At 45.3% G+C, this 13,445-nt stretch overlaps 1 protein-coding gene across 2 annotated transcripts in view; it reads left to right on the top strand.

Moving 5' to 3' along the window:
- The window catches only part of LOC139758479 (nose resistant to fluoxetine protein 6-like), a 50,932-nt gene that overhangs the window by 12,249 nt on the left and 25,238 nt on the right, over positions 1-13,445 (top strand). For both annotated transcript variants that reach the window (XM_071679956.1, XM_071679966.1), the window contains exons 6-10: positions 356-465; positions 3,815-3,906; positions 6,270-6,378; positions 9,707-9,791; positions 12,412-12,519. In XM_071679956.1, the coding sequence (XP_071536057.1) occupies positions 356-465; positions 3,815-3,906; positions 6,270-6,378; positions 9,707-9,791; positions 12,412-12,519 (504 nt within the window). The remainder of the gene's footprint in view (positions 1-355; positions 466-3,814; positions 3,907-6,269; positions 6,379-9,706; positions 9,792-12,411; positions 12,520-13,445) is intronic.

Genomic DNA, 13,445 nt, shown 5'->3' with positions numbered 1-13,445 from the left:
GACGATGAGCGCGACTGAGTTGTGTGTTGACGGATGAGCGCGACTGCGTTGTGTGTTGACGGATGAGCGCGACTGCGTTGTGTGTTGACGGATGAACGCGACTGCGTTGTGTGTTGGCGGATGAACGCGACTGCGTTGTGTGTTGACGGATGAACGCGACTGCGTTGTGTGTTGACGGATGAACGCGACTGCGTTGTGTGGTGACGGGTGAACGCAGCTGAGTTCGCGGCACTTGATTGGTAATATATATTGAGAGTTTCATAGTATTATGGGTCAACATGGGAGTTTGACAGTGCCCCCCGCCCCCTCTCTACAGACGGGGGAAAGCTTGACAGTGCTTTTGTGTGTTTGACAGGAGAGCTTGTCAAACGTGGTCAAGACCCAGGGTCTGAACGTGTCGTTTGTGATGTGTCAAACGGACGCCCCGCCCACACTGGACTACAACGCTGGTGACGTCATCATGATGTAAGCTAACAAGCTGACCCTCGTCAAGCTGCTTAGTCTGTGTTTATGAATGTATGACGGTAAGCTGTCAAGGGGGAGGGAGTGACACCCTCCTCCTTCTCCTCCTTCCCTTACCTGGTTCCCTGTAGCGTTATTGTGCGATGTATTTTTCTATGTCGTGACGTGTTTGCTTTGCCTCTCCTGTGTCATGATGGCTTTCTTGGTCGTGCTTCCTTCCTGTGTCTTTGTTTACATAGAGGCATATCCGGCATGCTGCCTCCAAGCTGTGTTTGGAGTCGTCTACCTCCAAGCTTGATCTGGCCTGATCAAGATGTCTTTTTTTTTCCACCCTTCGTCAGTCACCTGACTTGATTGACCAAAACAGATGTGTCAGGGAGCAGCAATGTATATACATTGGCTTGTACCATATGTAGTTGTCAGGTAGCAGCAATATATATATATATATATATATATATATATATATATATATATATATATATATATATATATATATGTCTTTCTTTCATACTATTCGCCATTTCCCGCCTCAGCGAGGTAGCGTTAAGAACAGAGGACTGGGCCTCTGAGGAAAAATCCTCACCCAGCCCCCTTCTCTGTTCCTTCCTTTGGAAAACTAAAAAAAAAAAATGAGAGGGGAAGATTTCCATCCCCCGCTCCCTTCCCTTTTAGTCGCCTTCTACGACACGCAGGGAATACGTGGGAAGTATTCTTTCTCCCCTATCCCCAGGGATACCATATATATATATGTACAAGCCAATGATATATATATATATATATATATATATATATATATATATATATATATATCATTGGCTTGTACCATATGCAGATGAATCTCCCACTTTACATACGTGTTTGTTCGTGTTTCTGACATTATTTCATGCACCTCTTCTTATCTTTCCTTTTTTTTTTTCGAAACGCTTCGAAAATTTCGTCTTTGAAATTTGGCTCCTGTGATGGCATGGAGTAAAGGCGACATGGATTGTGATATAATTTCGACCAGGGTTTAATTATAGAGATCCTCTAGTATTTCCAGGTCCAGTTCCTAAAGGTTTTGGACAGGTTATAGGAAGATGAAGGTCCTAAAAAGGAGAAAGATGACCCCACACCGTCCCTAGCTCTTATCGGGAATGAAGAGGAAGTCATAACGGTTGATCCTCGTGTAGCTGGTAAGCACACGGAAACTGCAGGAAGCAGCAGCTAGTCTCGTGCCACAGGGTACAGGTGTCCGGTGCTGAGACGAAGATGCATCCAGTGGTGCGATGTGACACCTGTGGAGTAGAGGAAGGGAGAACCAACATTTGTGGCGAGTAGAGAGAGAGAGAGAGAGAGGAAGAAGGAAGGATTTTGCCTCCACCCTGACCCAGGCATTCATATCTGAGCCAATTATTTTTTTTTTCCTTTTTTCATGTGATATATATATATATATATATATATATATATATATATATATATATATTCATTTATTTAATATATTTTATCGCTGTCTCCCGCGTTAGCGAGGTAGCGCAAGGAAACAGATGAAAGAATGGCCCGACCCACCCACATACACATGTATATACATACACGTCCACACACGCACATATACATACCTATACATTTCAACGTATACATATGTATACGCATACCCAGACATATACATATATACACATGTACATAATTCATACTTGCTGCCTTTATTCATTTCCGTCGCCACCCCGCGCACACATGAAATGACAACCCCCTCCCCCCGCGTGTGCACGAGGTAGCGCTAGAGGACAACAAAGGCCACATTCGTTCACACTCAGTCTATAGCTGTCATGTAGTAATGCACCGAAACCACAGCTCCCTTTCCACGTCCAGGCCCCACAAAACTTTCCATGGTTTACCCCAGACGCTCACATGCCCTGGTTCAGTCCATTGACAGCACGTCGACCCCGGTATACCACATCGTTCCAATTCACTCTATTCCTTCACGCCTTTCACCCTCCTGTATGTTCAGGCCCCGATCGCTCAAGATCTTTTTCACTCCATCTATCCACCTCCAATTTGATCTCCCACTTCTCCTCGTTCCCTCCACCTCTGACACATATATCCTCTTGGTCAATATTTCCTCACTCATTCTTTCCATGTGACCAAACCATTTCAGTACACCGTTTCAGTGTATATATATTTCCATACTATTCGCCATTTTCCGCGTTAGCGAGATAGCGTTAAGAACAGAGTACTGAGCCTTTGAGAGAATATCCTCATTTGGCCCCCTTCTCTGTTCCCTCTTTTGGAAAATTAAAAATTAGAGGGGAGGATTTCCAACCTCCCCGCTGGAAATCCTCCCCTCTCATTTTTTTTTTTTTTTCTATTTTTCCAAAAGAAGGAACAGAGAAGGGGGCCAGGTGAGGATATTACCTCAAATGCCCGGTCCTCTGTTCTTAACGCTACCTCGCTAATGCGGGAAATGGCGAATAGTATGAAAGAAAAAAAAGAATATATATATATATATATATATATATATATATATATATATATATATATATATATATATATATATATATATATTAATTGGTAGATATATGTGTACGTAGCCATTCTCTCATCATTTGCAAGGCTTAGGTTCTTTTGTTTTATATATTGTTTATACTTAATGTAGTGGGAGGTGAGAGGTCAGACCTGGGCACTGGCAGACGTGTCTAGGAAGATCACTTGACTGCAGGCGGCCAGAGTGGCCACTGGTGGAGAGTGGCCATTGGTGCAGAGTGGCCAGTGGTCCCTAACTGTCTTCCACAACCTGGCTACCTCCCTCTCTCACCCTGGCTGCATCCCTCCCTCACCCTGGCTACCTCCCTAACCCTGACTGCCTCCCTCACCCTGGCTACCTCCCTCACCTTGGCTACCTCTCTTACCTGGCTACCTCCCTCACCCTGGCTGCCTCCCTTCCTCACCCTGTCTGCCTCCCTCACCCTGGCTGCATCCCTCCCTCACCCTGGCTACCTCCCTAACCCTGACTGCCTCCCTCACCCTGGCTACCTCCCTCACCTTGGCTACCTCTCTTACCTGGCTACCTCCCTCACCCTGGCTGCCTCCCTTCCTCACCCTGTCTGCCTCCCTCACCCTGGCTGCCTCCCTCCCCCACCCTGGCTGCCTCCCTCACCATGACTGCCTCCCTCACCCTGGCTACCTCCCTCACCTTGGCTACCTCTCTTACCTGGCTACCTCCCTCACCCTGGCTGCCTACCTCCCTCACCCTGGCTGCCTCCCTCACCCTGGCTACCTCCCTCACCTTGGCTACCTCTCTTACCTGGCTACCTCCCTCACCCTGGCTGCCTACCTCCCTCACCTTGGCTGCCTCCCTCACCCTGGCTATCACCCTCAGCGTGGTCCTCACCCTGCTGTGCCTGACGGCGGTAGCGGCCACCGTGGTGGACGTGTGGATCATCAACACTGACCAGCAGGACCTCAGGAATGGTGAGTACCAGTGATGTCAGCTTGAGCAGCTCGCTCCATCCCTCTAACTATTTTCTAGAACTCCCCGATGATGTCAGCTCAGCAGCTCACTCCATCCCTCTAACTGTATTATAGAACTCCCCGCTGATGTCAGCTCAGCAGCTCACTCCATCCCTCTAACTGTATTATAGAACTCCCCGCTGATGTCAGCTCAGCAGCTCACTCCATCCCTCTAACTGTGTTATAGAACTCCCCGCTGATGTCAGCTTGAGCTTGCCAATCTCTTGTAAAGCTTTCCTGTCACGCCATGAAGATCCCGACTTATAGTTTGTTGGGGGGAATGATTGTTCCTTGTTTCTCTCTTACACCTCTAAACTTTTGTAACTTTTTTTTTTAATCCATGCCTTCAAACGCGCACCTTCATAGAACAGACAAACTTCCAACAGCCAGGATCGAACCCGGTGCGCGTTTCTATGCACTATGTTCGTATTCATATACCTCCGCGTTGTACAGTTAGGTTCGGTAAAATGCTATCTGCTGGCTATGTGCGCCTGTTGGGAAATGACTGGTGTAGACCCCGTTGCTCACCATTGTGAGACGAAGGGTATTCGAGTACATAGTATTCGAATAGTTATTTCCTATTAACCAGGCCCATATCCTAGCGGTTAGCATTCCCGCCTCTTGCTCAGGGGTCCCGGGTTCGATCCTGGCTGTTGGAGGTTTGTATGTTATATGAAGGTGCGCGTTTCTCTGCGCTATGTTCGTGTATATATATATATATATATATATATATATATATATATATATATATATATATATATACATACACGTAAATAGTGTATATGAACGCGCAATATCATATAACATACTAACCTCCAACAGCCAGGATCGAACCCACATATATATATATATATATATATATATATATATGTATATATATATATATATTATCCCTGGGGATAGGGGAGAAAGAATACTTCCCACGTATTCCCTGTGTGTCGTAGAAGGCGACTGAAAGGGGAGGGAGCGGGGGGGCTGGAAATCCTTCCCTCTCGTTTTGATTTTCCAATGGAAGGAACAGAGATGGGGGCCAAGTGAGGATTTCCCTCAAAGGCTCAGTCCTCTGTTCATAACACTACCTTGCTAATGTGGGAAATGGTGTATAGTTTAAAAGAAAAAAAAAAAAAAAAAAAAAAATATATATATATATATATATATATATATATATATATATATATATATATATATGTGTGTGGTGTGAGGTGGTTTGATCGAGTAAGTAATGTAAGGGTAAGAGAGATGTGTGGAAATAAAAAGAGCGTGGTTGAGAGAGCAGAAGAGGGTGTTTTGAAATGGTTTGGGCACATGGAGAGAATGAGTGAGGAGAGATTGACCAAGAGGATATATGTGTCGGAGGTGGAGGGAACGAGGAGAAGGGGGAGACCAAATTGGAGGTGGAAAGATGGAGTGAAAAAGATTTTGTGTGATCGGGGCCTGAACATGCAGGAGGGTGAAAGGAGGGCAAGAATAGAGTGAATTGGAGTCATGTGGTATACAGGGGTTGACGTGCTGTCAGTGGATTGAAGCAAGGCATGTGAAGCGTCTGGGGTAAACCATGGAAAGCTGTGTAGGTATGTATATTTGCGTGTGTGGACGTGTGTATGTACATGTGTATGGGGGGGGGGGGGTTGGGCCATTTCTTTCGTCTGTTTCCTTGCGCTACCTCGCAAACGCGGGAGACAGCGACAAAGTATAAAAAAAAAAAAAAAAAAAAAAAATATATATATATATATATATATATATATATATATATATATATATATGTGTGTGTGTGTGTGTGTGTAAAAGATAAAAGTGTTTTGTTAAGCAGTTTGATTCCAAAGGACTGACCAGCGTGTGTTGAATTGGTTTGGACATACGAATAGGATGAGTGAGGAGCGATTGCGTAAGAGGCTTTACGTGTCAGAAACGAAGGGTGCAAAGAGAAGACAGACATGGGAGGATGAAAGGAAAAGAGGCTCTAGGGTACCGGGGCTTGAACGTTCAAAAGGACAAGAAGCGTACGTAGACTGGAATTAATTCGACTGATATGGTGTATATTAGGAGCGATATGTTGATAGTGTCACAGTCAAGATATATCATGTAATAGTCTGTGGGGTAAAATTGGCTGCGGATGGTAGGCCCACATTTTAAGCTTCTAAATCTGAAATCGTCTGTGTATGTACATATGAAACGCTACTCTTCCTCATGAATCGATTTTGTGTAATTTTGTTCTAGTCAAATGCCATTCCATGTCTGAGCTAATCCTATAAGCAATATTTACAATTCTGAAACCCATTCACATAAATATATTAATACCAGAATATCTTCCCCTTTGTGTACAGGACGGCTGAAGTACCTCCTGGTCTTCTCCATCTACACCAACCTGACCAAGATGTTCCGAATCAACACAAGTAAGAACAGTGAGGTCATATCCTGTCTCCACGGTATGAGGTATGGCTCAGTCGTGTTGTGGTGTCACATACCACTGAATATTATTGCTGAAGTGTGTCAGTTACTGGTGAATATTGTTACTGGAGGTTGTCAGGTACTGGTGAATATTGTTACTGGAGGGTGTCAGGTACTGGTGAATATTGTTACTGGAGGGTGTCAGGTACTGGTGAATATTGTTACTGGAGGGTGTCAGGTACTGGTGAATATTGTTACTGGAGGGTGTCAGGTACTGGTGAATATTGTTACTGGAGGGTGTCAGGTACTGGTGAATATTGTTACTGGAGGGTGTCAGGTACTGGTGAATATTATTACTAGAGGGTGTCAGGTACTGGTGAATGTTGGTACCGTGTTGTGTCGGATGCTGATTAATACTCTCATCGTTCGGTGTGAGACACCACTTTTTTTTTTTTTACGGGATGACACGGGTAAAGAAGCCTAACCCATGTCGTTTGAAAAGGGTGAAATGATGAGAACTGATAAAAAGATAGACATATGGGGAATGTATATGACCGTTGTAGATTTATTTGTAGACTCGAGGAAGCGATGAAAAAAAAAAAGATGGAAATTTTCAGTTTTACGAGCCGAAAAAAAAGGGGGGGATGGGGGGGGGGGGGCTTCATAATGACGAATCCTCGCCTGGCTGCTCTCCCTACACAAACTATGGGAAGCAACAACCGCCAGTCGGAAAACGAGACAGAGATTTGAAGATACTTTTTCCAAACAGTTTTGGAGGTGGTAGCAGTAAGAGCCATAGGCTATATAGTTGAGTTAGAAGGATCTTTGTTGTCACAGGGTTGGAGTGGACCATGGCAGGCTTTGCGAGATGGTTGGTAACGTTAGGGTAGTCCAAACAGACGCAAAGTAGGCCAGAAGGGATGGGACTCAGAGGCACATTCATTTTAAGGCCAATAACGGAGTATGGTGGCCGGTGCGGACTCAGAGGAACCTTGTACGATGGAAAATACAAGAGAGGACACACAGGTTCAGCGGGACGAGCTTTGGAAGGTGGGTATGATCTGCAATCGTCCAAAAGCGAGGGAAATTACAGTGCTGGGGACAGTGACTTTACCCAGTCCGGATGGTTAGGGAGAGAGTTATAGGGTCGGAGGTGGGGACAGGTCGAATTGAAAAGAAGATAATAGATAAGGTGGAGAAGCTGTTCACGGTAAGAGTAAATGTGATATAAGATTTAGCCTGATGATTAGCATGAACACACTTGACATGTCTTCCCCCCCCCTCAAGTATTGATTGACCTCTCTCTCTCTCTCTCTCTCTCTCTCTCTCTCTCTCTCTCTCTCTCTCTCTCTCTCTATCTATCTATCTATCTATCTATCTATCTATATATCTATCTACTATATATATATATATATATATATATATATATAAATATATATATATATATATATATATATATATGTGTGTGTGTGTGTGTGTATCCCCTGGGGATAGGGGATTAAGAATACTTCCCACGTATTCCCTGCGTGTCGTAGGAGGCGACTAAAAGGGGAGGGAGCGGGAGGCTGGAAATCCTCCCCTCTCGTTTTTTTTTTTTTTTTTTTTGGTTTTCCAAAAGAAGGAACAGAGGGGGGCCAGGTGAGGATATTCCACAAAGGCCCAGTCCTCTGTTCTTAACGCTACCTCGCTAACGCGGGAAATGGCGAATAGTTAAAAAAAAAAAATATATATATATATATATATATATATATATATATATATATATATATATATATATATATATATATATATCTTGTGTCTCCCCTGATGATGTGATTATTACACGAAAGTGCACTTGGGAACATATCCTCTTTCATTTTCCCCGTGGACTCATAGGAATATATATAGATAGATAGATAGATAGGTAGATTTATTTATTTATTTATGGATCTGGAGACGGCATATGATAACAGGTGATAGAGATGCTTTGTAGAAGGTATTAAGAATATATGGTGTGGGAGGCAAGTTGCTAGAAGCAGTGAAAAGTTTTTATCGAGGATGTAAGGCATGTGAACGAGTAGGAAGAGAGGAAAGTGATTGGTTCTCTGTGAATGTCGGTTTGCGGCAGGGTTGCGTGGTGTCACCATGGTTGTTTAATTTGTTTATGGATGGGGTTGTTAGGGAGGTGAATGCAAGAATGTGTGTGTGTGTTGTGGATGAGAGGGCTTGGGAAGTGAGTCAGTTGTTCGCTGATGGTACAGCGCTGGTAGCTGATTCGGGTAAGAAACTGCAGAAACTGGTGACTGAGTTTGGTAAAGTGAGTGAAAGAAGAAAGCTGAGAGTAGATGTGAATAAGAGCAAGGTTATTAGGTACAGTAGGGTTGAGGGTCAAGTCAATTAGGAGGTAAGTTTGAATGGAGAAAAACTGGAGGAAGTGAAGTGTTTTAGATATCTGGGAGTGGATTTGGCAGCGGATGGAACCATGGAAGCCGAAGTGAGTCACAGGGTGGGGTAGGGGGCGAAAGTTCTGGGAGCGTTGAAGAATGTGTGGAAGACGAGAACGTTCCAACAATGTTATATGGATGCGAGGCGTGGGCTATAGATAAATTTGTGTGGAGTAGGGTGGATGTGTTGGGAATGAGATGTTTGAGGACAGTATGTGGTGTGAGGTGGTTTGATCGAGTAAGTGATAATAGGGTAAGAGAGTTGTGTGGTAATAAAAAGAGTGTGGTTGAGAGAGCAGAAGAGGGTGTATTGAAACGGTTTGGTCTCATGGAGAGAATGAGTGAAGAAAGATTGACAAAGATGATATATGGGTCAGAGGTGGAGGGAACGAGGAGAAGTGGGAGACCAAATTGGAGGTGGAAGGATGGAGTGAAAAAGATTTTGAGCGATCGGGGCGTGATCATACAGCAGGGTGAAAGGCGTGCAAGGAATAGAGTGAATTGGAACGATGTGTTATACCGGGGTCGACGTACTGTCAGTGGATTGAACCAGGGCATGTGAAGCGTCTGGGGTAAACGATGGAAATTTGTGTGGGGCCTGGATGTGGAAACGGAGCTGTGGTTTCGTTGCATTATTACATGACAGCTAGAGACTGAGTGTGAACGAATGGGGCCTTTGTTGTCTTTCCTAGCGCTACTTCGCACACATGCTGGGGGAGGGTGTTGTCATTTCATGTGTGGCGGAGTGGCGACGGGAATGAATAAAGGCAGCAAGTATGAATTATGTACATGTGTATATATGTATATGTCTGTGTATGTATATGTATGTATACGTTGAATATATATATATATATATATATATATATATATATATATATATATATATATATATATGATATCTCCCCCCCTCCCCAGCTTAAGTACTAACTGACCTCTGGCTTTCTCGGCAGGGTGCTGTCGATGACCTGGGTCGTGTGGGGTCACCAGATGGGATTGACGTTATTCTTCTCCATCAACGCTTTCTCAGCAGCCGCCGTAAGATTGGCCTATTTGTCTTATTCTTCTTCGTGTCCTGAACACAGGGCATTTCTTACCTGTCTGTTTGACGGGCCAGTGTCATGTGTGGTTGTATGGACAGATCTGTCCGTACTGCTCTCCGTCTTTTTATGTGCTTGTTTGTGTGTTCTGCCCTTCCTTATTGACGAGTATATATATATATATATATTCCTGTGAGTCCGCGTGGAAAGTGTGAAACACGATAAGTTCCCAAGTGCACTTTTGTGTAATAATCACATCATCAGGGGAGACACAAGAGTCAGTTGATATACAACGAAGAGGCGTAGCTGGGACGCCATTTGGTAAACACGTGGCGTCCTAGCTACGTCTCTTCGTTGTATATCAACTGACTTATATTTCTCTCTTATGTCTCCCCTGATGATGTGATTATTACATGAAAGTGCACTTGGGAACTTATCTTGTTTCATTTTCCCCGTGGACTCATAGGAATATAAAATATATATATATATATATATATATATATATATATATATATATATATATATATATATATATATATATATATATATTTTTTTTTTTTTTTCTTTTTTTCTTTTTTTTTTTTTTTTTGCTTTGTCGCTGTCTCCCGCGTTTGCCAGGTAGCGCAAGGAAATAGACGAAAGAAATGGCCCAACCCACCCCCATACACATGTATATACATACGTCCACACACGCAAATATACATACCTACACAGCTTTCCATGGTTTACCCCAGACGCTTCACATGCCCTGATTCAATCCACTGAGAGCCCGTCAACCCCGGTATACCACATCGATCCAATTCACTCTATTCCTTGCCCTCCTTTCACCCTCCTGCATGTTCAGGCCCCGATCACACAAAATCTTTTTCACTCCATCTTTCCACCTCCAATTTGGTCTCTCACTTCTCCTCGTTCCCTCCACCTCCGACACATATATCCTCTTGGTCAATCTTTCCTCACTCATTCTCTCCATGTGCCCAAACCATTTCAAAACACCCTCTTCTGCTCTCTCAACCACGCTCTATTTATTTCCACACATCTCTCTTACCCTTACGTTACTTACTCGATCAAACCACCTCACACCACACATTGTCCTCAAACATCTCATTTCCAGCACATCCATCCTCCTGCGCACAACTCTATCCATAGCCCACGCCTCGCAGCCATACAACATTGTTGGAACCACTATTCCTTCAAACATACCCATTTTTGCTTTCCGAGATAATGTTCTCGACTTCCACACATTCTTCAAGGCTCCCAGGATTTTCGCCCCCTCCCCCACCCTGTGATCCACTTCCGCTTCCATGGTTCCATCCGCTGCCAGATCCACTCCCAGATATCTAAAACACTTTACTTCCTCCAGTTTTTCTCCATTTAAACTTACCTCCCAATTGACTTGACCCTCAACCCTACTGTACCTAATTACCTTGCTCTTATTCACATTTACTCTTAACTTTCTTCTTTCACACACTTTACCAAACTCAGTCACCAGCTTCTGCAGTTTCTCACATGAATCAGCCACCAGCGCTGTATCATCAGCGAACAGCAACTGACTCACTTCCCAAGCTCTCTCATCCCCAACAGACTTCATACTTGCCCCTCTTTCCAAACTCTTGCATTCACCTCCCTAACAACCCCATCCATAAACAAATTAAACAACCATGGAGACATCACACACCCCTGCCGCAAACCTACATTCACTGAGAACCAATCACTTTCCTCTCTTCCTACACGTACACATGCCTTACATCCTCGATAAAAACTTTTCACTGCTTCTAACAACTTGCCTCCCACACCATATATTCTTAATACCTTCCACAGAGCATCTCTGTCAACTCTATCATATGCCTTCTTCAGATCCATAAATGCTACATACAAATCCATTTGCTTTTCTAAGTATTTCTCACATACATTCTTCAAAGCAAACACCTGATCCACACATCCTCTACCACTTCTGAAACCACACTGCTCTTCCCCAATATATATATATATATATATATATATATATATATATATATATATATATATATATATATATATATAATATTGGTACGAATTTGTAGGTATGAGGGTTTGTATGTTTATGTATATGTATGTAAAGTTGATGGATAAACAGATATGTAAATCTTGCTATCTGTCTGCCCATTCGTGTAGGCAACACGACTCTTTATCTTATCTTTCATGAAGGACATTTTACACTAATAATGAAATGTTGATTATGTACATGAGATGAATGGAAAATGAAGATCACAGAAAAGTATTTGAATATCGCTCTGAACAGTGTAAAGAAAACGTGTAGGAATATTGATATAATCATTTGTAAACAAATGAAATGACATTGGATGTTTTAAGTGGAAACTTCCACCATCTTCCCTCACCTCTCCCTCCCTACCTCCCACTTCTCACCCCTGCTCACCCTGCCATCTCCCCTCACCTCTCCCTCCCTCCCTCCCTACCTCCCATCTCTCACCCCTGCTCACCCTGCCATCTCCCCTCACCTCTCCCTCCCTCCCTCCCTACCTCCCATCTCTCACCCCTGCTCACCCTGCCATCTTCCCTCCCTCCCTACCTCCCACTTCTCACCCCTGCTCACCCCACCGTCTCCTTCCCTCCGACAGAAGTACTTGCAGAACAGTTGGATGAATCAGATCATACTCAACGCTTTTCCTTCAGTCGACAGCTTCTTCTTCATGAGTGGCCTCCTGGTGGCTTATGGCCTCACCAAGGTACGTCCCTGGCCTCCTGGTGGCCTATGGCCTCACCAAGGTACGTCCCTGGCCTCCTGGCCTCACCAAGGGACGTTCCTGTCCTCCTGGCCTCACCAAGGTACGTCCCTGGTCTCCTGGCCTCACCAAGGTACGTCCCTGGCCTCCTGGCCTCACCAAGGTACGTCCCTGGCCTCCTGGCCTCACCAAGGTACGTCCCTGGCCTCCTGGCCCTACCAAGGTACGTCCCTGGCCTCCTGGCCTCACGAAGTTACGTCCCTGGCCTCTTGGCCTCACCAAGGTACGTCCCTGGCCTCCTGCCCTCACGAAGGTACGTCCCTGGCCTCCTGCCCTCACCAAGGTACGTCCCTGGCCTCCTGGCCTCACCAAGGCGCGTCCCTGGCCTCCTGCCCTCACCAAGGTACGTCTCTGGCCTCCTGGCCTCTCCAAGGTACGTCCTTGGCCTCCTGGCCTCACCAAGGTACGTCCCTGGCCTCCTGGCCTCACCAAGGTACGTTCTTGGCCTTCTACCCTCACCAAGGTACGTCTGTGGCCTCCTGGCCTCACCAAGGTACGTCCCTGGCCTCCTGGCCTCACCAAGGTACGTCCTTGGCCTCCTGGCCTCGCGAAGGTACGTCCCTGGCCTCCTGGCCTCACCAAGGTACGTCCCTGGCCTCCTGGCCTCACCAAGGTACGTCCCTGGCCTCCTGGCCTCACCAAGGTACGTCCCTGGCCTCCTGGCCTCACCAAGGTACGTCCCTGGCCTCCTGCCCTCACCAAGGTACGTCCCTGGCCTCCTGGCCTCACCAAGGTACGTCCCTGGCCTCCTGGCCTCACCAAGGTACGTCCTTGGCCTCCTGGCCTCACCAAGGTACGTCCCTGGCCTCCTGGCCTCACCAAGGTACGTCCCTGGCCTCCTGCCCTCACCAAGGTACGTCCCTGGCCTC

This window comes from Panulirus ornatus, chromosome 2 (assembly GCF_036320965.1).
Source record: "Panulirus ornatus isolate Po-2019 chromosome 2, ASM3632096v1, whole genome shotgun sequence".
Classification (NCBI taxonomy): Eukaryota; Metazoa; Arthropoda; class Malacostraca; order Decapoda; family Palinuridae; genus Panulirus; species Panulirus ornatus.
Note: the sequence above shows the minus strand (reverse complement) of the source record. Positions and strands in the feature narration are given on the sequence as shown.